Source organism: Mastomys coucha, unplaced genomic scaffold (assembly GCF_008632895.1).
Source record: "Mastomys coucha isolate ucsf_1 unplaced genomic scaffold, UCSF_Mcou_1 pScaffold3, whole genome shotgun sequence".
In the NCBI taxonomy this organism is placed as follows: Eukaryota; Metazoa; Chordata; class Mammalia; order Rodentia; family Muridae; genus Mastomys; species Mastomys coucha.
Genome location: NW_022196909.1, coordinates 29,469,878 through 29,494,538, shown reverse-complemented (window position 1 = coordinate 29,494,538; position 24,661 = coordinate 29,469,878). Strand labels below are relative to the sequence as shown.

Here is a 24,661-nt window from a genome sequence, read left to right as displayed (position 1 = left end):
TCATTCTGCAAATGCATGACCGTGATACATACTCAATAACAGAAAATAATTATATTTTAGTCAAATAATAGTGGTTTCTCTTCCTGATTTACCTCCTGCAAGAGCTGTGTTGCTCAATTTCTCACAGATCTATGTCATATTAATCACCATACTTCAAGCCTCCATGATATTGGTTCCTGGAAATTATATTGTTTTCCTTTCTTTCTCTCTCTCTCTCTCTAACAAATCATTACAAAGCTTCCGTATGAAAAAGACATGCAATTAGAATCTGGTGATTAGTGGGGTTGAGAGAAAAAAGAGCCCATGGCAGCATTATAGCTGAAAGGCTTTCATTCAAAACCTTGTCTTCCTTTCTTCTTCTTTTATTTTTTTCTTTCAGTTCTTGGAAGCAACTACAATCACACATCCTGGTGGTGTGAATGTGTGAAATACCAGGGAGGTGAGGGTGGGGACGCTTTTCACAAAAATGTGTGTCCCTTCTGATCCTTTGCTGACTAAGCATGGGGCAGCCACCCTTCTTTGGGAGCATAACTACTTGTAGGCTCGCCATTCTTTGACCCAGTAGGTAAAGTCCCTTCCACTTTATATACACATGCCAATTGGGCTCAGTGGGTTATTTTTAAAAGGAACATGAAGTTAAAAGAGTGGTGTGTTGGGGATAGTGAAAATTGGAGGGAGTGGGAGTTAGATATGATTACAGTACAATCTAAGCATGTATGCAAGTTTCGAAGAAGAAAGCATAAAATGGGGGGAGGGGAAGCTGCCTTTTATTTTCATAACTTGCAGCTTGAAAGATAATAGAGAAAACAAAGATAATGGAGATCAGCATAGCACAGTTTCTCTGTCATCCTTCCCTTGATCCAGCCCTCTCTCCCTTTTCCCCTCCCTCCCTCTGTCATTTACTCCCTCCTCTTGTCTGTCTCTCTCTTACAACCCTCTATTTCCTCATTTGTAAAATCAGACCTTGGGTGACTTCCAAGACGCTGTCCCGACTCTAAAATTTTGCTTCTGTGAGAAATTGTGGCTGGAAGGGAAATTCAGAAAGTTACATAGAAATGTAAGGCATATGGTAATCAAAATCATGTCACTAAACATTAATCTTATTTTGAGAAGAAAACCAATCTTCCTGACTCATCAGAGACGCATCCTTCTTCTGTGAAAACACACACAGAGAGAAGTCCAGTTTGTAGGTTAGATGTTCATTTGAGGTGAAGTCGGTGAGTCAGCCGTAGTTCAGGTATCTGAGGGTATATGTGCCCAAATGGATAAAACACTGGGGAAGAACAGGAGTGACCAAGAAAATATAGCCAGATCTCTTCACTCTTCACTGTCTCCTACATACAGTAACTACCACCCAAAAAATCTTTATCGTCTATGTACAATGAGCTCTATATTCTTCTAATAAGTGGGGCTATTTCATTGAATAAAAGAATTTTTTACCCTCCATGGAATTTGCATTTTAGTTAGGGAGACAAAAATATTACAGGAGTGAATGAAAAATACATATGAACTTCAATTTCAGGCAACTATACAATGCTCCAAAAACTCTCGGTGCAGCATAGTAGATGGAATTCTACAGGATGTGTATGCACATACCGGAGCTGGTAAATGATACTTGTAAGGAGTGCAGAAGGCAATAATACAAAAGGTAACTGAGAAGAGGAAATTGTTTGCTAACTTGGTAGGTAAGATTTTGGCTTCCACTATATTTTCTCATTGGTCTTTGGCAGAAAATTGTGGCTGGTTAAATGTTTAATTACAAGGCCATTTAAAATGTATGGCAACGAGGGGCTATGATTTGGATATTTGTATCCTCCAAAAAATTCTTTTGCTGACATGTATAAACTTAGCTTCATCATGTCACAAGCCAGAACAAACTGCTTTCATAAGTTGCTTTTGTCAGGATTTTTCCACAGAGAAAAAAGGAAGCTAACTACTATATTCAAATAACTGGTGAGTGATCACAGGCTCAAATGCAGAGAGAACACTGTTCCTTTTTTTCTAATTATTATCATAAATGCACAGTATGATTCTCCTTTTGGATCACCCACAAATGCTATTTGATTCATTTTTAATTGATGGTTCATCGATTAAGCAACCATTTGGGATAGCGTACCTGGTTATAGGTCAGAAACTACAGTCAAAAATACAAAAGTAGCTGACATGTCCATAGTTCTTAGAGACAACCTTTAAATAGTTTCCTTATGGGATTAGCAAGGCAAGGTCATGAGACTGAGCCATGGGAGAAAAAAAAAATCAGTGGACCGCGGGCTTTCCCAGATATGCTTTGGAACAAAACAGCTCTGCTAAGGGAACATAAAACACATATAAAATTATTCAAAATTAGTTCATAAGGGTCACTTTTATGACATGAACCACGGTCCAGTTTTATGACATTGGCTTTTATTAAGTACAATATAAGAAATAGCCACATGAAGAACTTTCATCTTCTATAAAATATTTACTGCCGATGTTATTATTCTGTTCAGCGTTGCCTATGAAATAGTTAAAGCTCTACTTTTCTCTTTGCTAAGAGGTAAGGTAGTACGGAGCAGTGACGATACTTAGAATGGGAGAAAATGGCAGACTTAATTGTGGATATTTAGCTCTCACTCAAAAACTCTATGTGCTTGATAAAGCAAATTCTGCGAGCCTCAAGGCCTTTGTTTGAAAAAAAAAATAAAGACAGAACACATAAACCATAGATTAGATAATAGTCATTTTTGATCTCTACTGTCAGTTTGATTGGATTGGAAAATGTCCAGGGCATTAGTGAGGCCCAGCTTTGGGTGTTTATGTGAGAGCAAGCAGAGAGAGGATTAACTGGTTTACTAAGAGCTTCATTGAGTGTGAGTGTCACCTTCCCAAATGTCAAAGGAGAAAATCAGCTGAGAGCCAGCATTCACAGCATCTTTATCTACCAAGATATAGCCCACCTTCTGCCATCCCAGACAAGAGATGGTCTTGATGCTGTCCCTTCCCTACCAGGATGCACTATGCCTCTCAAACCACGAACCAAGTCCGACTCTTTCTCCTTTCATTTGTTGCCTATCAGGCATTTTGTCTCAGCACCCAAAGTTAGAAAGCAAGACCATCAAACAATCAGAACCGAATAAAATCAACCACCAACAAAGACTAAGTATGTACTCATTTATATTTTCTCCTTCTTAAATTTGGGATTCTATTTAATGTAAGACCTACATTAAATAGACGTAGATACCACCTATATATTTTTCTATAAACGGATTGTGGCTCTGAGATGATATAACTATAGTAATAGAATATGGCTGCATTGATCCCAAACGTAGTCATCAAACATTACTAGTCTTATTAGAACTTCAAAATCAATGCTCAAGTCAAACCTGTTCTTACCTTTCTGCAAAGAATTGATCAGGCTTGCATACTCATTTATTAGTTTACTGTCTATTGCACATCAAGAAGCAGGTCCTGGGCCAGGGAACTACTCAGTGGATAACAACACTTGCCCCCAACACTATCAACTTGAGTTCAATACCTGGAACCATCACAATGAAATGAAGAAAAAAAATACCAGTTTCTGAAAATTGCTCCATTTCCACGTGCATATTCACACACACACATACACACCCACACACAAACACATAACATACATATACATAAATTAGTAAATGTGTATATACATATATATATACACACACACATATGTACACATTCATAACTTACATACACAAAAATTAATAAATGTGTATACACACACATATACAAGTGTCTTGAAGTCAGGCATTTCTGCATCTTTAATACATGCTTCCAAGATATGGTACAACCAATATTTTTAGTAGATTCGGGAATTCCTAGGTTATTTTCATTAGAATTTGGTAAATATTCTGCATGGTGATTCATTTACCTTAAGACAATAAATTATTTACATACAAACTGAATCATTATAGGTCTGCACATATGTATATGATTTCTGATACTCAACAATTAGAGCAGTCTAGATAAAACATATTATTTTCAATTCTGCCAATTTGAGTTTAATGCCATTTATTTTTTTAATCTTCTTAAAAACATGTATATCATCACTTAAAAATAATTCCATAATACAGAACTGAGTCTGCATGGATAATGATATCCCATCATGTCTGAGGTTTTGATAAGTACACCAGAATAAAAATCTATGTACACACTGATGGCCACTGCTGGCGGGGTAAACTTTTATTGCCTGAAGGATATGCATGGATGCAACCTTTATCGCCAGAGAGATTAGCATAACGTCACTGAGAGTTTGCCAGAAAGGTAAATGTTCTCAGAGACACCAACAGGAAAGGGGAAGATCTAACTGCCACAGCATGCACGTCTTGTATTTCTTAGTGAAATGTTAAGCAGTTGAATCAACATTTAGGAGACTTACATCAACTCAGGAATTAATTTGTGAAAAATTCACACAGTTTCAAAAATCTAGTCTAGAATTGTGCCTGTCACCTATATGTATCACTCAGCTGCTGTATCCCCCTTTTTTTTCCCCCTTGGGGGGGGGTTGCTATGACAGCGAACTGCAGACTTTGGAGAGGACCAGAAGAATAAGATCACACTGTTACACATCTGCCTCCTCCTGCTTCCATAACCTTCCAACAACCTCTATGGGAGCATCCTTTGCCTGCAAAGGGAGGAATCCAAACCTCTGCTTTCCTTCTGTCATGTCAAGCTGCCTGTCTCTGTCTCTGCTGCCACCAGTTTATCTTACAGGGATGTCAGGCGTGTTAGATTAGGGTCCCACCTTACTCAGCATTAGTTCCACTGCTTTCTTTAGACACCGGCCCCCTTCCCCCACTCTGATGTGCATGGAGCGGAGACTTCAGAATGCCTTTGGGGAGGCATATTTCAATCCAGGGCACTTGCTTATCAGCGGCCTTTGTCAGCCTATTACTACCTACCTCTTGACTCTGTCTAACGTGGTTTCTTTTTCTGCCTCCTCTGTGACCAGCTACTCAGGGGCCTCCCTTGTAGGCTTCACCCTTGGTTGACATATATGCCCCGGAAGAAGTCACAGAGCTTTATGGCTTTGTTTTTAGTGGAGACCTGTACCTTGATATATGATTAGAATATGATATATATGAGAGAGAATTTTACTTGTAAATATTTCCGTTTGAATGAATACCTCAAAATTAACAGACTCCAGCCCAAACTCAATGAAAGCGAATGACAGCCCGCCATATCAAACAATGGCTACTTTATCTTTCCAGTTATATTCTCTTCTCCTCCTCCTCCTTGTCCTCCTCCCCCTTCTCCTCCCGTTCCTACTTCCCTTGTCTCCTTCTCTCCACTCCCCCCTTTGCTCTTATTACTATATTATAAGATCCATCAGAGAATATTTCTAGCTCATAAATTCTCACCTCTTCCCTTACCACCATGATTACAGTCTGAGTCTCTCCCCAATTACCACGGTCGTTTCCTGTTGGGTTTCAATGTATCTGTACTTATTTACAGCAACTGGTCCTCACCACAGCAGCAAGAATGCTTCTAGTGAAAGGCAAGGTGATGCTGATTCTAAGCCTAACGCCCTGTGAAGACTTCCATTCTTCCTGACTATATCCTCACAGAGATGCAGGCTCCTCCTCTCTTCCAACATGCTCATCAGTCCCCAGACATGCAGCTTCCCTTATGTGTCTCTTCCATGTCAGAACGTAATGCTCCCGCTGTGTAAAACTCCATCGTTCAAGTCTTCCCCAGCCACATCCAGAGTTCTCTCCTGTCTACTCTGAAGTGAGTATGACTCCAATAACACCCATTTTAAAATCATTCACCATATATCTCACAACTACAGTCAAATATAGCTAGTTCTATTCATCTATTCATCATCTGGTGTATTGTTTTTCTTGCTCTTTCTACTGGGAAACATGTTTTGAGGAAATGGAGGTTTTTTGCCTGTTTTTATTTATTTATTTGTTTTGTTTTGTTTTTGTTTTGTTTTGTTTTTTGGGTTGTTTTTTTTTTTTTTTTTTTTTTTTTTTTTTTTTTTTTTTTTTTTTTTTTTTTTTTTGCACTGCTAGTGATGAAAGAAGAGTCAATTGGTCAATTTATAGAAAAGGACTTGTGAAAAAGTTAGGCTTTAATTCTCTTCACCAAGTTCTTACATTAATGTCCAAATAGTGAAAAATTAACAAAAATATGCCCTCTTAAAATCCAAATAGCTATAATACTTAAAGAACTTTAGAAAAATTAAGAATAGCTATATTATGTAGACTATATTTTTTTTGTTTTAATTTCTATTAGGAAGTAAAGATTCCTTTCTAGTTGAAGTAAGATTCTTGTTAGCTACATTTTATTTCTTTTATGTCTCTTTAAATAGTAAGATTCCTTAATCTTTTCTTCTTTTTAATATAACTTAGTCCATATAGTCATTTCGATGCACATATTCAGCCTATACTTCTGCCATATGTAAATGCCTTTGGTTCCAATTTTATACTGCATATTAAAATTTTATCATATACAAAAGGTTAATCTTTTATACAAAAGGTTAATTTTTATTCTCTGTCCTCTTGAATACTTATCAGAAGTGAAATCTCGCCTAGACACTTCTCTCTGAATATTTATAGCAAAAGACCCTGAATAATATAATGAAACCCTCTGATATCCTTGGCCTGTCACACATCAAATGGGTTTCTTAAAAAGTGCCAATCAGCTTTACAGCATTAACCAAGCCACATCACTTGAGTACATGTTGAAGACCCTAACTTTACCAAAGGAATAATCTTAGGAAATGCTTGGGCTACACTCATGGCCAGCCATAGCTGTGAGGAGAGGACCATCTCCTGGCCTCTGATCCACCTGGGTAGCAGGATACAAGGCTGGGAGCTGAGAGTTTTGCCGGGCCCGTTGGGAAACCTGAGTTGTTCACAAGTCGTCTTTGGTGCCATGGCTACGACAGGTCTGACATGGGGAACATGACTCTGCACTGAGAACATTCATCTGTGTTTGCCTTTCTCTCCCACCCTCCTGGCAGGGAGCAATGCAAAGCCATCACTGCAGAAGACACTATTGCCAAGAAGAACAACCCCATGGAAAAATTCATCTTCCCCTTTGAAAATGCCTCTTTGAATTTACAGGGCTCACTGACATTGACATGTAATTTTATTATTTTAACAATACAACCAGGTTTTGCCATTATACACTATGACTACATATCTTAGTCCCTCAAAGAGACTGGAAAAATTAGAGAACCAAGACCTTCTATAAACTTGGTTATAACTAGGCATTTCTATATTTTAAGGATCTTGACAGTGCTCTCAACTACCATGAGGAAGAATAATTATACCAAAAATGTTGGCTGGGCTAGTGGTTGAGGGTCAGAGAGATTAAGCAGTTTTAACCTAGGTCACACTGGTAACAGATTTTTTAAATGCTCACACACACACACACACACACACACACACACACACACACACACACACACATACACACACATAAAAAATTTGGACATATATGTATACATATTATATTTATATTACAAATACTTTGTACATAGATTTCAGCTAAGTAAATATATGAGAATCTATGGCCAAACATGAGCTTGACATATTCTTATAAACAGTCTATTTTCCTTGATTCAATTATTTTTATGTCATCACAGGCTAGGGAAATTTAAAGGCTGGATGCTCGAAAATTGTGAATGATGCCGTATCATGAAGGGATGGTAGTAGCAGAGATTCCTGAACAATGTCTCAATATAAAACAATGCTTGAAGAATGTCTTTATGCAAAACAGTACCTGAATAATGGCTTTATACAAAATAAATGAGCAATGTCTTTATAAAAGAGGCTTCTTGAACAATGTCGTTATATAGAGGTTCTTTCTACTTTTTGTCATAATAAAATGGATTCATGAAGTGTCCGTCTCTAACTTTCATACTCAAACTATTCTCTGAGGTTTAATTTTCTAAAAGATAATGGGTTTTGTCATGGATGACAAGTCAAGGGCCAGGTCTGCTGGCTTCTGACTTATAAATCCTCTGAGAATTGCTGAGCTGATGGGAAAGGCAGGACAATGGGACCATAAGCTTCTGGATACAAATTATTACATGGGAGTTTTCTTGAACTTGAAAAGAGGAATACAAGTAACTGCTGGTAACCCTCAGAGTACAAACAGAATTTTGACCAGAGCAGTTAAGAGAAACCAGATATGTACACCATGATTGCAAAGTCCTTTCTTTAAACATACTTTAAACATTTTGTGGGATTGTATCATCCAAAATCTCTTAACTTGCTCTCTGCTGCTGTGGTAAAATACTTTAAAACTTCATAAGGCAGGCTTACAGGGTGCTTGCATTTTTTTTTTTTTCTTAAACAAGGTCCTAGAGAGCAAACCAGTAAGCTTTGAGCATACAATGGTTTTTCCTGTTCAAATTTCTAATCACTTTCACACACACACACACACACACACACACAAACACACACACACACACACACACTCCACCACCACCAACAACAACAACATCATCACCACCAACAACAAACAAACAAACACAGTCAAGTCCACAAGTTAGGCCTAAGTTCTTATCATCACCCTACTTCTGGTACCAATTTATGTTCTCGTTGCCTTTCTGTTCCAAAATGTTGTAATAAAACATTCAACCAAAGTAATGACGAGAAGAAAGGGTTCATCTATATTATACTTCCAGGTTGAGGTAATTCAGGACAGGAACTCATGGCAAAAACCTAGAGGCGGGAACCATGCAGGAACACTCTATTTGGATCTCTCATGGGCTTGCTCCAGGATCTTGTTTGTTGAACTTTTTTCTATAGTCTAGGATCAGCTGCCTACTGGTGGTACCACACACAGTGGACTAGGCTTTCTCACATCAATCATCAATCAAGACAGTCTCTGACAGATATGGCCATGGGCCAATCTGTTCTGTGTCACCCCTTTGACCAGATCTTCCTCCAATGACTCTAAGGTTTGTCAAGTTGACAAACAACCCTGGCTTAGTATAATCTCTAAATCTCTCTTCTTTATACTCAATTCATTTTCTATTGTCACATATCCCAAAGCTTCAGGAATGCTAAGGCTGCTCCATCATCATGCCAATTTATGTTTCAGGATCTTTTACCATATTCCCCACCACAGGATCAAGGACGTGTGTCCATCGAGTAGCAAAGAAAACTATTGCTAATGAAGCAATCATTTCTATCTTTGGAGAGTTTGAATTAAATAATTTAGATTTAGCTAAGATATATTTCATTGAGCAACTGCTCAATAATTAAATCCCTTCTGACATATAATAGCCTCTCACTTTTTTTGATGATGATCGTACAGACCTTTTAGCTTCATTGTTCACTGGGATTACCATCCCCCGACAATAACAATTCTTCATGTCAAGCCACCCTAATTGCTCTCTTCTGAACGCCATCTAGTTTTGAAATATGTCTTCTGTGGCATTCAGAACTGAACACATTAAATGAAATACTGCTAAGAAAAGTAGAATATCCTTTCCCTCATTTGAGAATATTTTTCCATTAATAAACCCCACGAAATTTCAGTGAGAGTGAGATCACCCCCAAGTGGTCGTATAATGGTTTGGACATGAAAATCTTGCTTTTCTGATACCTTAATGCACAGACATGCATACGTATATTAATAGGTATGCTATAAACATAATACATCTATGTGGTCTTAAATTTTCATTAGAGAAATATTGGAAGAAAGGTTTTTCAGACAACTCTTTAAGGGACTAGAAAGAAGAGTAAAAAGCCGTGGTGTATCTTAAACCACACGGACTGACGAGTTTTTTCAATCATCACACTATAAGGCTAATTCCTATTGAGGACATAGTCAGACAACTTGCTGAGAGATATTCCCATTTCCTTGAAGTCCAAGATGTCTGGTGACTGTTTTACTTTATAGAGAGTGGTAATTGTATTTTTAAGTGAGGCTGCTGATGAGTTTCATCACCACAAGATCACATTGTAATTTATTCTTGGGGAAATTGTCTGTGTTAAGCTTTCTGCCTATTAAGATATATTGAGATGTAGTTATTTATTATCTTCGAGGGGGCAAGAATATTGCATGTTACTGTCTAGGTTGATCAGGTCACAGTGTTCAGGAACAGAGTTGATGAGAACAGGACAGGCAACAAGGTCTCGCACACATTTTCACTGGTTTGCGTTAGCGCATTCATCACTATCATCCGGTGAGTTCTGGTCCATACTTCAGTGATAAGACATGTCACACATTCAGTTGTGTTCATTTGACCCTGATGCAGGTATCCTGACTGTCTCACATTTTCTAACAGCCTTGTAACCCAGACAAACAGAGAAGCCAGATGTAGTCATTTGCTTTTCTTTAATAACTCTGTCTTGGCTTACACTGAATACTTCTCCAATTCTTCTATACTTAAAGGTCTCCTCTATTAGAAAAAAAAACCAAACAAACTGTAAATTTATCTTTCTCTAGTACAGCTTAAATGTTGTATTGATTGTATGTCTTCTTAAAATCTATCAACCAATCGTTACATTTGTGTGGCTTTTCCTGTGGCTGCTTGTCTTTATGGATATGGCTTAACTTTCACAAAGGGTTATATACTCCTATGAATGAGCCCAAGTATATACTCCCTACAGTAGCTCATCAAAGCTTCATAGAAGATAACTACATTGTTTGATTGATGATGGATAAGATCATGTGATTTCTACTTACAGCTAAATCAGATCAACAATAGGAGCTTTTCAGGTTACTTTTAAATGTTTTCTCAAGTAAAGGAAGGAGCAAGAGCCTCTTCAGAACACTTGACTTAACCAATTTCACACTAGGAAGCAATGTTTGTCACTAAGTAGCTGGAAAATTAGGGACAGATGGTGGGAAAGGCAACTATATAGTGAAACATACTAGCAACTAGAAAAGTTCAGGATCACTGCAATCACAGAACTATATGATAATGTTGCCTTCACAAATAGGAATCATCCAGGAAGGGACATCTGTTATGGGGTGGTTCAGTGGTTAAGAGCTCTTGCTGCTCTGGCATAGGTCTTGAGTTTGGTTTCCAGCTCAAGCGATCAGTTACCTCACAACCAACTGCAATTCCGGCTGCAAGGAATAGAATGCCCTCACCTGGATCCCACAGACACTCACACATAAGTACACATGCACAGAGACACACCAACGAAAAAATAAATAAATCCTTAAGTTTTCCCCCTAAGTTTTAATAATGTATAACAAACACATTTCTTTCTACATGTGTACACTTACGTTTTCTTATGTATATATATTCTAAGATATTTATATCAAATATATTATGCCCATATCAATTTACACACAACTCTGAATGGGTATTACCAATTCCTATTGCCCTTAGTTTATAGGTAAGTCTTGAATAGATTTTGTCATTTTTCCAAGAGCAGAACTAAAATGGATACGAAGCTCAGGTTCAGTATATCTCAGTGTTCCCTATCTAATGACGATGGAAATTATAACAGAAAAAAAGAAAAACGGGATTGCACACCAATGTTTAAAATGGCAGTGCTCTTCCTTTATTTTTTCAAATGACAAGCCACTGACAGTCACACCAAGACATGATCCTAAGTCATATTTTTTGCAGACTAAATGAAAACTATGTATATAATTTATTTAAATTACTACATAGCTCTGTGCATGAGGTTCTCAAATTAGACATCTTGACTACATTAAATACACAAATATTAGATGAAAGCTGACTTACAGGAGAATGATCTAAATGAGCTGTTTGTTGTCTGTTTGGGCGGTCGAATACTTTAGATACCTTGGAGGTTTCAAATATATTTTTTGGATGTATGTGCCTAGTTCTTACAACTGTATAACACAACTGAAATTTTTGAAGGCCATATTAGACATTCTGAAAGATGAGGAATGGGGAGCCAAGTTTATTGTGGGACAAGGGCACAGTCATGGAAGGACCCCAATGCTTCAGCCGCATGGACATGTCAAAGCTTTCCACAGGCTAGGCCCAGAGAAAAGCAAAAACTTTCCTCCTGGACCAAGTGCAAATATTGACAGTATGTGCAGAAAATTACCACTGGATCTTTCTCCCCATAGATTTTTTTTTTTTACAGCCTACCCATTGCTCCCTGCAGATCCTGATCCTACTAGATTAGCAAAACCTGTCGCTTTGTTCAACTGTATATAATAACCCTGTCTGCTTGTTTATCTTCTTGCAATAACCCCACCTCTCTGTTCAACTGTAGATAATAAGCATACCCAGCTTCCAGCTCCTGGCATTTCTGCACCGGAGTGCCTGCCCACCTGATTCCAGCGTTTCTGTGTCCATTTTACTATTATTTCTTTATCCCCTTGCCATGGAAATCATGCCAGTCCCTTGAGCAGGACAGACCGTGAGAACAAAGAGAACCTCAGTTACTTTTATGACATTTTCTTTCTCAACCTACTTGCTGCTAAATGGCTGCCCATGCATTATTTCCAAAGACTTTTTTTATGTTGCTAAAATATGGCATAATGAGTATTGCAGTGGATCATTCGTATTCAAAGAAATTTAAACTAAGATTAAAAAAAAAATCAAAGCAATTTAAAGTGTCTAGCCTTTCATTCAACGCCATTGTTTACCCAGAATACTTTTCCCCTGGTAGCTGTCTTCAGCAAAATCTGGGAACACTGATGAAATGTAGGAGCACTCATCTTCCATAGAAATGGTCAGTAAGTGGCACCCCCATTAGGCCTCTCCCACCAAGGCATAGTTAATTAAAAAGGGCTTATTATCCAACAATCTTACAGTATTTGAGTATTCATCATTTTTTGGTGTAGTGAATCTGAGTATACATGAATGTATATATGTGTCCCATATTCTCTCAGGTTCCTTCAGAAGCCAGAGGAGAGCATGGGCTCCCCTGGGGCTGAAGTGACACATGACAGCGAACTGCTCCATATGGGTGCTGAATTGCAAGCCTGGTCTTAAGGAACAGAAGCAAGAGCGCCTACCTACTGAGCCATCTCTCCAATACTCTTAGAATGTCAAACGTCCTACTCTGTCTGCAACCTAGTAAGGGTCGGTAGGGGAAGGGGGGGAGGAAAGAAGCAACATCAAAGACAAATCTCAAGATTTCTTAGAAGCCAATATAAGGCGGGTCCAATATTGAAAACCATTGAGAGGAATGTTTGAATGCATGACACAGAGCCCTGTTACATTTTGGATTTGTATAGCAATGTTTAGAGATGATTGGATCCTGGGAGCTTTCCCTTAGGGGAGTCAGTCACCCCTTTGAGATGAATAATGTCACTCATGGATTTGTAGCTGAATAGACTTCTGCGGGATACTGGAAACAGAAGAGATTAGGACCCCAAACAGAGAGGAAAGCAAGCCTAGTAGGACCAAAGAAATGGGCTCTTGAAAATCTCTCTCCTTCTTTCCCTTATCCTTTGCCACGGGCCTGTTCATGAAGCAGAGGCCTTCCCTGGGGACAGGCTTCTACTGACACAGTATTCTGTGTTGCCTGGGGCCCCAGAGCTGGAGACAGCAAGCCATACGAGGAATCTTTGGAAGTCAAGGACAGAAACGTCTTTCCCCTTTAAGTTAACTTTCTGAAGTTCTGGATTTGCTTCTGTGTGTCTGTTATACACCAACAACAAGCTAACAAACATAAAACCTTTTCATCTAAACTTTAAAAAAAAAAAAAAAGATTTTCTCTTAATGATTCCTGGGAAGTTTCAAAACATCCGAGACTAGCATGTCCACTATTTTGGGGATTTTGTTGCTACTGCTCTAACAAGTAGGCATGTATCTAGCAAAACTATGTATGTATGTATGTATGTATGTATGTATGTATGTATGTATGTATGTAAAAAGATACAAATGTATTATCCCTCTTTCCCACCTTCCTACATTGCCAGCAGTATGAGTGGGTCCTGATTATTCTTTTGTTCTAACACTTGAAAGCCCAAATCAGATGGAGGATAACCTAGCTTTTATTGAGAGGTTTATGGAGCGAATCTATATCCATACTCACAAGGTAGTTGGCTGAGTTCAATCCTATGCCGTTACATATATATAAGATATATATATATATATATATATATATATATATATATAATCTTTCCATGTACACGCCACCCAGGTGTCATTCTGAGTTTCCCAAACCACCTACATTCCCTGACTCTGATGTCCTTTTTCCAGCTACGCTTCCTTGCCCTCTGGTTCCTTCAGATCTCCCCGGTGCCCCATCTCCTCAATGCTCCTCGATGGCCGATTCTGCTCAGGTTCTAGTCACACAGATTTGAGGGACTAGACTGATCTTATCTGTGCAATCGGGACTTATTTACCTTACAGAAAGTTATTTCAAATCAGTACAATAGTATTTGATTGTAAGAAAGAATGGAAGTCTTGAAGAAACATTTGAATCCTGCCCAGCCCAGAGTATGCCTACAAAGCTAGAATGACAGGTGTCAGATGTCTTCAGAAGAATGCGAGTCTATAAGAAGTGCTCACATCCTGCCTCCAGGAAATATCCCATTCATAAATACAAAACACAAACATACGCATCCAAAATTTGAACTCATTTCCTTTCCACGATCTGACAATTAACAAATTATGACTTCTCTTGTACTTTTACAATCTACAAAATATTTTTTTATAAATTTCCTTAAATAAACCATTTCTAGCCTCATTTGGTTACTTGAGTAGCTAATTTCATGACCAATGAGAAATTTCTGTTAGGAATTTCAGCAGAGCTGGCTTTTATTTGGTTGTCTTAGATGTTTAAATAGGTCATGGATTTCTTGGGAGAAGCTATTTGCACAGAGTAAAAGGACCTGCTTTGATTACAATTAAAGATGTCTTTTTCCCAAGGAGCAATTATCAGTACAAGTTAAGTACCAAATCGCAAACTCAATTATTCTTAAGTATTTACTAGAGAAACATTAGTTTAAGTATAATCCTTCTGGAAATTAACCATGTAAGAAACACTATAAAAACATGAATCCCATTAGTATGGTTAAAACAGAGTAAGATCACAATGACTGTGGATTTAAATAAGTCTTGTACAATTACTGACAGCCATTTATGAAAATCTTCCTTTTAATATCTGAATTTGAGAATATTAGGTTATACATATTATGATTGATTAGTATCCAAGAAAGAAAAAAAATCAGTATCTTTTTTAAAAAGTACCTATGAAAGATACTCAACTAAACTAATTAAAAAATCTTTGATTTAACAGATTATAGAATCAAAGCATCTTTATAAAAAGAAAATGATCATTTTGAAAATAATTTTGTATTCTCTCTACAATTTTTTTTCTTGAGAGTAATGGTTAGAGTATCCCACCTCCATCATTGACATCCACAGAATGGCTCAGCACAAAATTTTTCATTCTTGTGTCTATTCTTTTGGCCAATAGAACTGACTGGGGACATAACTGACTGGGGACACAGGACTCTGATGTCAGGCTACTGAAATTTCAGTCTGGTTCTGTCACTAGGGATGTGAATGATCAAAGACATTACTTTCTATCTGTTCAATGGGTCAATAAGAACACTCAGAGCACAGGTATGATGCCCTCCCCTACCATTGCCCTTGCCCACAAGTAACAGTTGAGAGAGCTGGTCCCCAGGGTCATGAGAGTGGGAGAACTGGCCCTGCTCTTCACTGGCTGCAGTAGTCCTTGCTCCTTGCCTGGGCAGCACAGTAGAGCTGAGCCTGGCGGCAGAGCCTTGGGTGAACCAAGGCATGTGTTCCAAGGTCACGAGGGCATGAGCCTGGGAGAGCTAGCCCCTCCACTTCTGTGCAAGTACAGTGTATGTGCAAGGGAGAGATGCCCCTTATCAATTGCCACCTATGAGAAGGAGGAGAAGGCTGGCCCCAGGCTCATGAGTGGGAGAGCTGTCCCAGCTCCTCACCTACTGCAGCACTCAGGAGAGTGGGCCCTGCAGCACAGTAGGGCTAGTCCTGATGGCATGGGCAAGGGTGATCAAGTGCCTGACAGTGGGAGAGTGGGCACTGTCCCTTGCTGGCTATGCCATCAGATGAGCTAGGCAAGGTGGTGCTCGAGAGCTGGCTCTAATGGTGTGGATGGGAGAGAGTTGACAGGCTAACCAGTTCAGGTACCTCAGAGGTACAGGTCCAGTGCTTTGCATTAACCCATCCTAATATCTACCCCATGCCACTGGTGAACGGCTGGAGCACATGAAGGGGCCAGTCCTAGGGATCCAAAGCTACAGGATCTCAATGACACAGGGCAAAAAAACAAAACAAAAACAAAAAAACAAACAAAAACAAAAACAAAAACATAAACAAAAAAACAGGATATCCTAGAAGAGTCCCAGTACTGATAGAGGAGACAGATCAATGACTCATTTCAATGAACATTTGCAAACAGAGAAGTAGTGGACAGAAGGACATATGGTGGGACATAGTGTGACAAGCTACAGCTTCCACAAGATGTTTTTTACCCCCCTTTGGGGAGGAGATTACAGGAACAGAGGGAATAAAGAGGGGAAATGAGTGGGACCGAGGTGCATGATATGGAATTCACAAAGAACTAATAGAAAGCAAAAGAAAAGAATAGAATATAGAACGTTCATCCCATCCTAGAACTGCTACAAGATTGAAATAAGTTATGTAGTCAAGTACATACACAGTTATGGAAGTACTGGATGATTATCATCTAAAATGGACTCGGTAAATGTTAGCCATTATTCTCTTCCATATACTTCTTTTTCTTCTCTCTTTTTCTTTTCCTCCTCTCCCTCCTAATATATCTAGGTTGACAAAGGCAAGCCATGTAATTTCTAGGCTGGCTATTTAGCCAATGAATCCCACAAACTCCAATCTTGTCTGTGGTTTTCCTCCTACAAGGGTAGGTATTATAGACGTGCATGGCCATACATGATTCCAGTGATTGTTCTTACGATGTCCAATGTTAGGATTCAGAATGTACCAACAAAGACTCATATTCTTTAAATGCTTGGACTTCCAAATGTAGAATGAACAGCTTTGACCTTTGAGCTGAAGTCAACCTAGCTTATCAATAGCAAGCATGGGGGGAAGAGTTGAAAAATGCCCAGCAGCCAGTTCTCTATGTCTGCTAACCAGGTAGATTATCTGTGTTATAGCCCCATCCTGGTCTTAGATTCCACAGCCTTTTAGCTCTACACTGTAGCCCCAAGCCATTCTCTCCCTTTTTTTTTAAATTCTTACTTTGAATTAGTTAAGAAACCTGCCTTTCTACCTTCCTATTAAAGTAGGAAAAATTAAGGGGCAAAGATTGAAAATTAAATTATGAATTTCAGAAGCTAAGAGGTCACTGAAGCATTTTTAATATGTAGGAAACTTTCTAGAAGTCTTTTTTATATTTTGTAATTCATACTTTTATTAAGATATGAAGATTCAGAATAAAACTGTGGAGAAAGCACATGGCACTCTCAATTATTGAAAGGTCTTTAGCTATGAAGATGAGTGAACATAGTTGTCTTTTTTTTTTACACAGACATAATCATGATTCATCATTTCTTACACTCTATACCTACAATTGTCCATGTATAATATAGTAATTTCAATTTATGTTAAAGAATGTTCAAAAGAGTCCTTTGAGTCTCTCAGCTGTGGAGAGGGCTCCGTACACTGTTTGGAAAGAAAACATAAGGACTTCAGTTAGGTTCCTGTCACACATAAAAAGCCAGGCTCAGCACTGGGGAAGCAGAGAGATAAGAGGATCCAGAGACTCACTGGCTAGCCAGTCTACTAAAATGATCATTCCTGTATTTAGTCAGAATTTCTTTTTTAAAAAAGTTTGAAAGGGACTGAGGGAAACACTAATCCAACATTTTGCCCAAAAACAAACACACATAAACACACACACACACACACACACACAAATCCATTCAGGTTCTGCAAGCATATACATCATCTCTCTTTCACACACACACAAATATACATAAATTAATTAATTGGAAGAATGTTGGTTTTGATCTAAGATGTTCTTATTTTGCTTGTGATCTGAGGAGCTCTGAAACTCAAGATTTGGGAGACATCTTATGATGTACTTGTTTTCTTTTCCCAGATAGATAAGTACTGTTGTCAAGGCCACGTAAGTGGCCTGTTGCATAGCCTGAATGAGAACCTCTATTCTACTCCAGTATCAACTTCTTGCTAGATCAGGATGTGTCCCGATCAGCCCAATGGTCATTAACTACTACAGAAGGGATGCATTCTCTGCTAGTTATTTAATTCACAGCTAATGAGGCATTAAATATCCACAGCTGAAAACAGATAGGATGCAAAATATTTGAAAACTGAATTTATCTTCATTTAGTGCCATTTTAATCAGGTCGTATAATCACCTTTGTTGATGGTCCCCACCATGCGTATCTCTGTTAAACATCTCCACTCACTGAGCATTCATACAGACAGATCACACGCATTAATGAGAGTATAATCTTGACTTTAGGATTGATGTAGCTAAAAATCTTTGGAAACAGAATTTTAAAATTTGTTAACAGTTGCTGCATGCTAAGTGGACCTATTTCATATTTCAGAAAAAAATAGAATTAGTTTATGTTGTATTGAAAAACTAATAAACACAAAATAAAATGGGGCACCTTAATAAACCTGGCCTACCTCAATATGAAAGTTGATAGTTTAAAATAAAAAAGCAGGTCATGAACCTGTGGATAGAGAGGTCATAGGCGCTAAGAGAAAACAGATTAATATTATTCTGCTAAATAAACTTAGTATTAAACCGAATTAATGACATCATTATATCTATAGATTAATACATCCTTTAACTCTCATCAGAGAAACCTCTGTCATAGGTAGTGAGCTACACAGACACATACTAGCTAATGCACAGAGAATAAAAAAAACTGCAAAAATATTCAGCTGCAAATGGAACATATTTACCATAACCCTTTCTCTCAAGGCTCAGAGATCTTGTAGAAAAGATAAAAAGGAAGTTAATAGCCAGAGGTAGTGGATGACCACAACTTTTCCAGACACAATGGGGTACCTGTAGCTGCACATAGGAACTCCCAGCATTTGGGAGAGCCAGCACAAACCTATGAAAGCTCAAAGATGAGCAAATTTCAGCACAGAGAACAGACATAGAGAGGCATGAAGTCCCTCACTTAGCAACTGATAGCTTCTAGGAGAGGGAGCACTTGCTCTGAGTGCAGTCTCTGGTAGATGGACCACACTCCAGCAGAAGGCCACACACCCAGCACTATTTGGGTAGCATAAAACCCTGATGGATTTTTAAAACACAGGACACAAAGTTGGGCAGGTAGGAAAGTGGAGAGCAAATCTTGGAGGAGTGATACTTAAATTGATAGATGTAAAAGGAGGAAACCTGAGGTGATCAGGATACATGGTATGAAATACTCAGAGACCTAATGAAATATGTCTTTAAGAAAGGTCTGCCATAGGAGTAGATAGGCAATACACAATAAGCTCAGTGGTATTTTTGGAGTTGTTTTGCTCAGTTATTCTTTACCTGGGCATATTTTTTAACTCTACTTGTCTTTTGCTTAAGCTATTTTGTTTTTCCAGTTATTCCAATTATCAGTTTTGCTTTCCAATTTTGTGTTTTTGTGAGTTTTGTCTCTGTGTTTCTTATGACTTTTGGGTTTTTTTTCTCTTTGTCTGTATATTTTTTTATTCTGTTTTGTTTTTTTATTGGTCTGTTTCTTAAAGAGGAAAAAAATCTTGGAGTTGGATTGGTGGAGTGGTGAGGAGGAAGGGTCTGGGAGGAAATAAGGGAAGGAAAACTATTATTATAATATATTATGTGAAAAAATGTTTTCAATTAAAAAGTTAAATATAAACATATATTAAATATAAATATATAATGTTATATAATGGGTGCAAGTATCAAAACTTCTGGTACTTCACAAGTATATATAAATTTTATATATTAAAATTAAAAATGTACTGTAAATATTCTGCTATTTGGATGAAAGTAATGTATTTATATGCATAAAAAGAAACTAAATTCTCTTTTTAAGGATTTTTGTTTGTTTGTTTTTGTTTATTTGATTGTTTGTTTCTTTGAGACAGGGTTTCTCTGTATAGCACTGGCTGTCCTGGAACTCACTCTGTAGACCAGGCTGGCTTCAAACTCAGAAATCCACCTGCCTCTGCCTCCCAAGTGCTGGGATTAAAGACATGTGCCACCACTGCCTGGCCAGAAATTAAATTCTTACAACTAAACATACCAAAAATAGTTTGATCATTTAAATAATTGGTATAGCGTCTTGGGACCATACCAATTAACTATATATCTTACTGCTTTATTTCAAAGTCGACATCAAAAGAAATAAGAATAAAATAAACAGAAGCATTTCTTAGATTATTTCAATTATAATCCCAGCATTCCCCTGGCTCATTTCAAATATCAGATTGGAAGGCCAAGGCCAATTTGACTGTTGGCGTTATAATTTTTTTTTTATATTCTATTAGGAAGTAAATATGTTTTCCTTTTCTTACTGAAGTTTGGAAACATTTTGATGCATATCTGAGTCTTCATGCATTGTTAATGACTCAACTCTTGGTCAATCGCTTTGATCTGAAGTCTCAAACCTTGATCAGGGACAGAGAAAGGCATTTCCATCCTGTGATGGTGGCTTCTTCTCAATCAATTCTTCTTCATCTAAGAGTTTATACACTATGCCATATCTACCTTCCAAGTTTCTAATGTTGACCGATGACGTGTTCTTTAAACTATGGGATGGGATAAATCCCTGAGGATGTTTCTAACTTTTGCTACTATATTGTTCAATTCTTTTCCTATTGAGGCTTTTATTTTTTAATTTTCCTTTAAAGATGGCTACTTTCCACTCCTGAGCCACATAGCGTTTAATAATTCACATTGTTGAGGATGTATTCCTTTCTGTAATTTCTACCTTGCAACTTACTTTTGGTTCAAACTTAAATGATTCTATATTGCTTTGATTTTTCTCATCATTTAGAGATAAAGATAACACAGCTCTCTTAGGGAAGTTACAATGACTGAATGAGCTGGCATACATCAAGATCCAGGAACCCAGGAATGGTTCCTGGTGGATAGAAAGCTTTCCACAAACACAACCCCCTTTCTCCTTTACAGAGGATATTCAGCAGCAGGAAGTCTGAAATATCACGAGGGCATTAATAAGAATATTATTGAACTGCTAGTCATTGGAACTATGAATGTTTCCTCAGACATTTTCTTATGTCTGATTGTCTTCTTCTCCCAGTGAAGGGTGATATTTCATTATCTTTTCAGACTCATTCATGTACACTTAGATTAATTACTTGCTAGTTGGACTGGGGACTCCTGTTTCTGAAACTTTAGGTACCCCTAGAGCGTCTAGAGCATTCTGGGACACAGAAAAGCAGAGCCCCTCAGTGTGTAGACATTCCAGGACAGAGTCTGTCTTTCGCTCCATAGATCCAACCACATTTAGGAAGTTGGTAATATCAACTGTAAGAAGCACTGAGCATACTGTGAGAAGTATATGGTGTTCGGGACTCTTTGTATCCTGAAAACTTACTTGGTGATTCTCTCTGGCAATCCCCCTCTCCAAATAAGGGTTAAATATTAAATAAGGCTCTGGCTCCCCAAGCACGAGATTCCCTCAGTCTTCTGGATGTCCGTTGCCTCTGAAGTTTTTGCTACTCTGCTGATACAGGATATACAACAAAAACCACACCATATCCAGCTGATATCCAGCTGCTTCTCCTTTCTCCAGAGAATACACAAGCAAGATTCTGCCCCATTGATCTAGTACTGCTTTAAAATTCTTTCATTTATTTCCTGCTTTGTAAGTTATTTCGCTGGGGTTAGGGTACAAAGGAAAACCCTCTGGTTACTTTCCTATCTGAAAGCCGGGAGTCTCTTTTTTGGGGGTCTTGAAAATGCTAGGATGCTCATTGCTCTTTTTCTGGTAGTTGAGTTGGTTCAGGAACAGAGTAATGTCGTGGAAAGTTACCTGTTTATTTGAGGTGCAGAGAACTGGCTACCAACATGTTTAAAATCATTGGCAATCTTGATGTAATTAATTGGAGTGTTGTGTCATTTTCAATTTTCTCAACCTTTTTGAAAGAAGAACCAAGGGTCTTGCTTAATGCGCATGCCTGTGATAGAGAGTAGATGTCGTTGCCTCAAGAGTAAAAGTCAGCCTGAGTCATTTTCAACAGAACAGCTCCTCACTCTGTAAATGTTTGGGTTACAGCTTATCTTCAAGTTCGGAAGGAAATAAGATCTGAATTCGTTATCTAAGCTCCTGGGTACCAGAGAATAACTAGGACAAAGAAAAGCTAAGCAAGCCATGGATGCACATCTGCAAACACAGACATGATGTTAATCTGTGTATCAAATTACAGAAACCACAGGCAGGTCCAATATATCAGTTACTGTTTCCAAAACCCTGCCATGCCTGCACCATTCTCAGAAAGCACGTATCTTCTACAATCTATACACGTTACTTTTAAAACACACATACACGCACATACAAACTTAATTTATCTCATTCCTTCCAGCTTGTGAAACAGGCTTGAAACACACAGTGGCGGGGAAGTCAGGCGGGTGAGTCTGTTCTAGCACAGGCTCCATGTTAACACTGCAGATGGGGTGTCAGAAAGCAGAGGATCCACATGTGGGTGATGCAGCACGTTCTGCAGCTTCTTGCTGGGTACCTGTGAGGTTGAATGTTGTGCACCCCAAGCTACCTCTTGAAATTAATAGCCAGGTGTTATGCCAGTGGCTGAACCTTAATCATTAATTATAATTGTGACAGTCGGCAAGACAAAAACTACTAGGACACATGAGCTTGGGTGATAAAGGAGAAGCATCAATCATGCATGACAGGAAAGACAAAGGTAACCCCCTCTCTGCCTAGAACGCTTTCATGTGACTCCGCAGAGTCTCCTTAACATTGGACTCGGAGCCATGGAGATTTCTCCTGTTACTTACCCCGCCCTCCACCCCCACCACCGTTCCCGTCTCCCTCTTCCTGTGAGAAACAACCAGGGATGATCAAAGAAATGAGGTGAAATAAAACTACCCTTCTCAGAAATGTGCAGGCTGTGGAAACAAGCTTTTGTTTAAATTAGAGACAGTTTCCATAAATAAGGGTAAAACTTCAACGTCCTCGCTCAAGGAATGTCAAAGTTAGCTCCACCAAGCACTGGTGTTGTTAAGTCCACAGATTTTAATAGCCATGCTGGCAGCAGGAGTTGGCACACATTCTAATTCAAATACAATGTTTGAAATGGGCTGCATATACCCATTGAAGCGAATGGATTATTGGATAGGCTTCCTCCAGAGTATTATAGCATAGAGCTTTAAGAGGAAACATGGTCCACTCTAGTAGAAAAGACAGGGATAAATGCCTGAATTGAAAAAGTAAGAAATGAACTATGGACTGGGGGGAAATATAAGTGTTATATCCTAGTGTGTTATGGGCTTGTGGGTTGATTATTTGGCTTTTCTAGTGCGTATGTTTATATCAGGAATTCTTAACACAGGGTTCACAGATGAGTTTCAGAGGATGTAAAAGGAGGCCTCAATAAGGAATAAGCTGCTCATGAGTCTCTAAGGGTTACTGGGGAGGTAGTCTCTAAGGGACCTTCCCTGCCTCTGGGGAAAAGTTAGGGGCCCTTAATTTATAATGTTATAAAGTATTTTAAGAAAAAAACACACTTGGCTTTGTCTATCAGATTATGTGGTTATAAAATCACCTTAATAAATTGTTATAAAATTATGACACTGAGCAGCGCTTGTCCACAAATCACACCTTGACAATGAACTGATATAAGGAAACCTCCAACCCTATTCATTCAGCTGAAAGAGAGAAATGATGAGTGGAATATGTATGTATATATGTAAATATGTATACTTATATAATATATATATTTACACACATATATACACATATACATGTATATCATTAGTGTTATATAAAACATGACTTTATATATACATATATAAAGTGTGTTTGCATATATAAGTGTACATATATGTATATATATATATACATATTTACCATCTTTCTTACTATTAACTTTATAACTGCTTTGAACTCAATCTAGACCATCATAATCTCCAACACGTCTTCACTGCATATATAAATATATATACATATATTATCACATACATATATGTGTATTTATAGATATATGTGCATATGTATGTGTGTATAGAGGCAGTAAAGGCGTGTTGGAGACCATCATTAAACTACAGTCTATTTATACAGCATTATAAATATTATTTCTATATATATATCACAAGTATGCGTGTGTGTGTGTGTGTGTGTGTCTGTGTGTGCATCAGTAGTAAAGTATAAGATTAGCTGTATCCAAAGCCTAGTCTAATCCACGGAACTCAAAACAGAAATACAAATACTTCAAAGGGAACACAGCTTATTTCCTAACATAGACTGGCATGTCCTTCCCTACTTGTTTTACTAAATCAATGACCATGACCATCTTCAGAAACTTTTTGAATGAAAATTAAAAGATATTTCTTTGGACATTTTTCCCTAAATCCAGAAGCTGGCTCTTCCAATAATTTGAGTACACCAACAAGCTACCAAATGCCTTAACTATATAACAGAATAAGAGCTAGCAATATAAAATAAGAAAAGCCTTGTCTCTGTTCTCTAAGAGGATTAGATACCATGGCTCACCTCAGCAAGTGTTGGCCAGGTTACCAAACTAAGGTACAGGAAGGGAACC

At 38.1% G+C, this 24,661-nt stretch overlaps 1 protein-coding gene across 13 annotated transcripts in view; it reads right to left on the bottom strand.

Annotated features, from left to right (window-relative positions):
* The window catches only part of Ctnna3 (catenin alpha 3), a 1,512,724-nt gene that overhangs the window by 595,375 nt on the left and 892,688 nt on the right, over nt 1–24,661 (bottom strand). For 2 of the 13 annotated variants that reach the window (XM_031347511.1, XM_031347512.1), the window contains one exon: nt 964–1,024. The exons of the other annotated variants lie outside the window; for them this stretch is intronic. In XM_031347511.1, the coding sequence (XP_031203371.1) occupies nt 964–1,024 (61 nt within the window). Of the gene's footprint in view, nt 1–963; nt 1,025–24,661 lie in introns of those variants that run through there. 13 annotated transcript variants of the gene reach the window in all.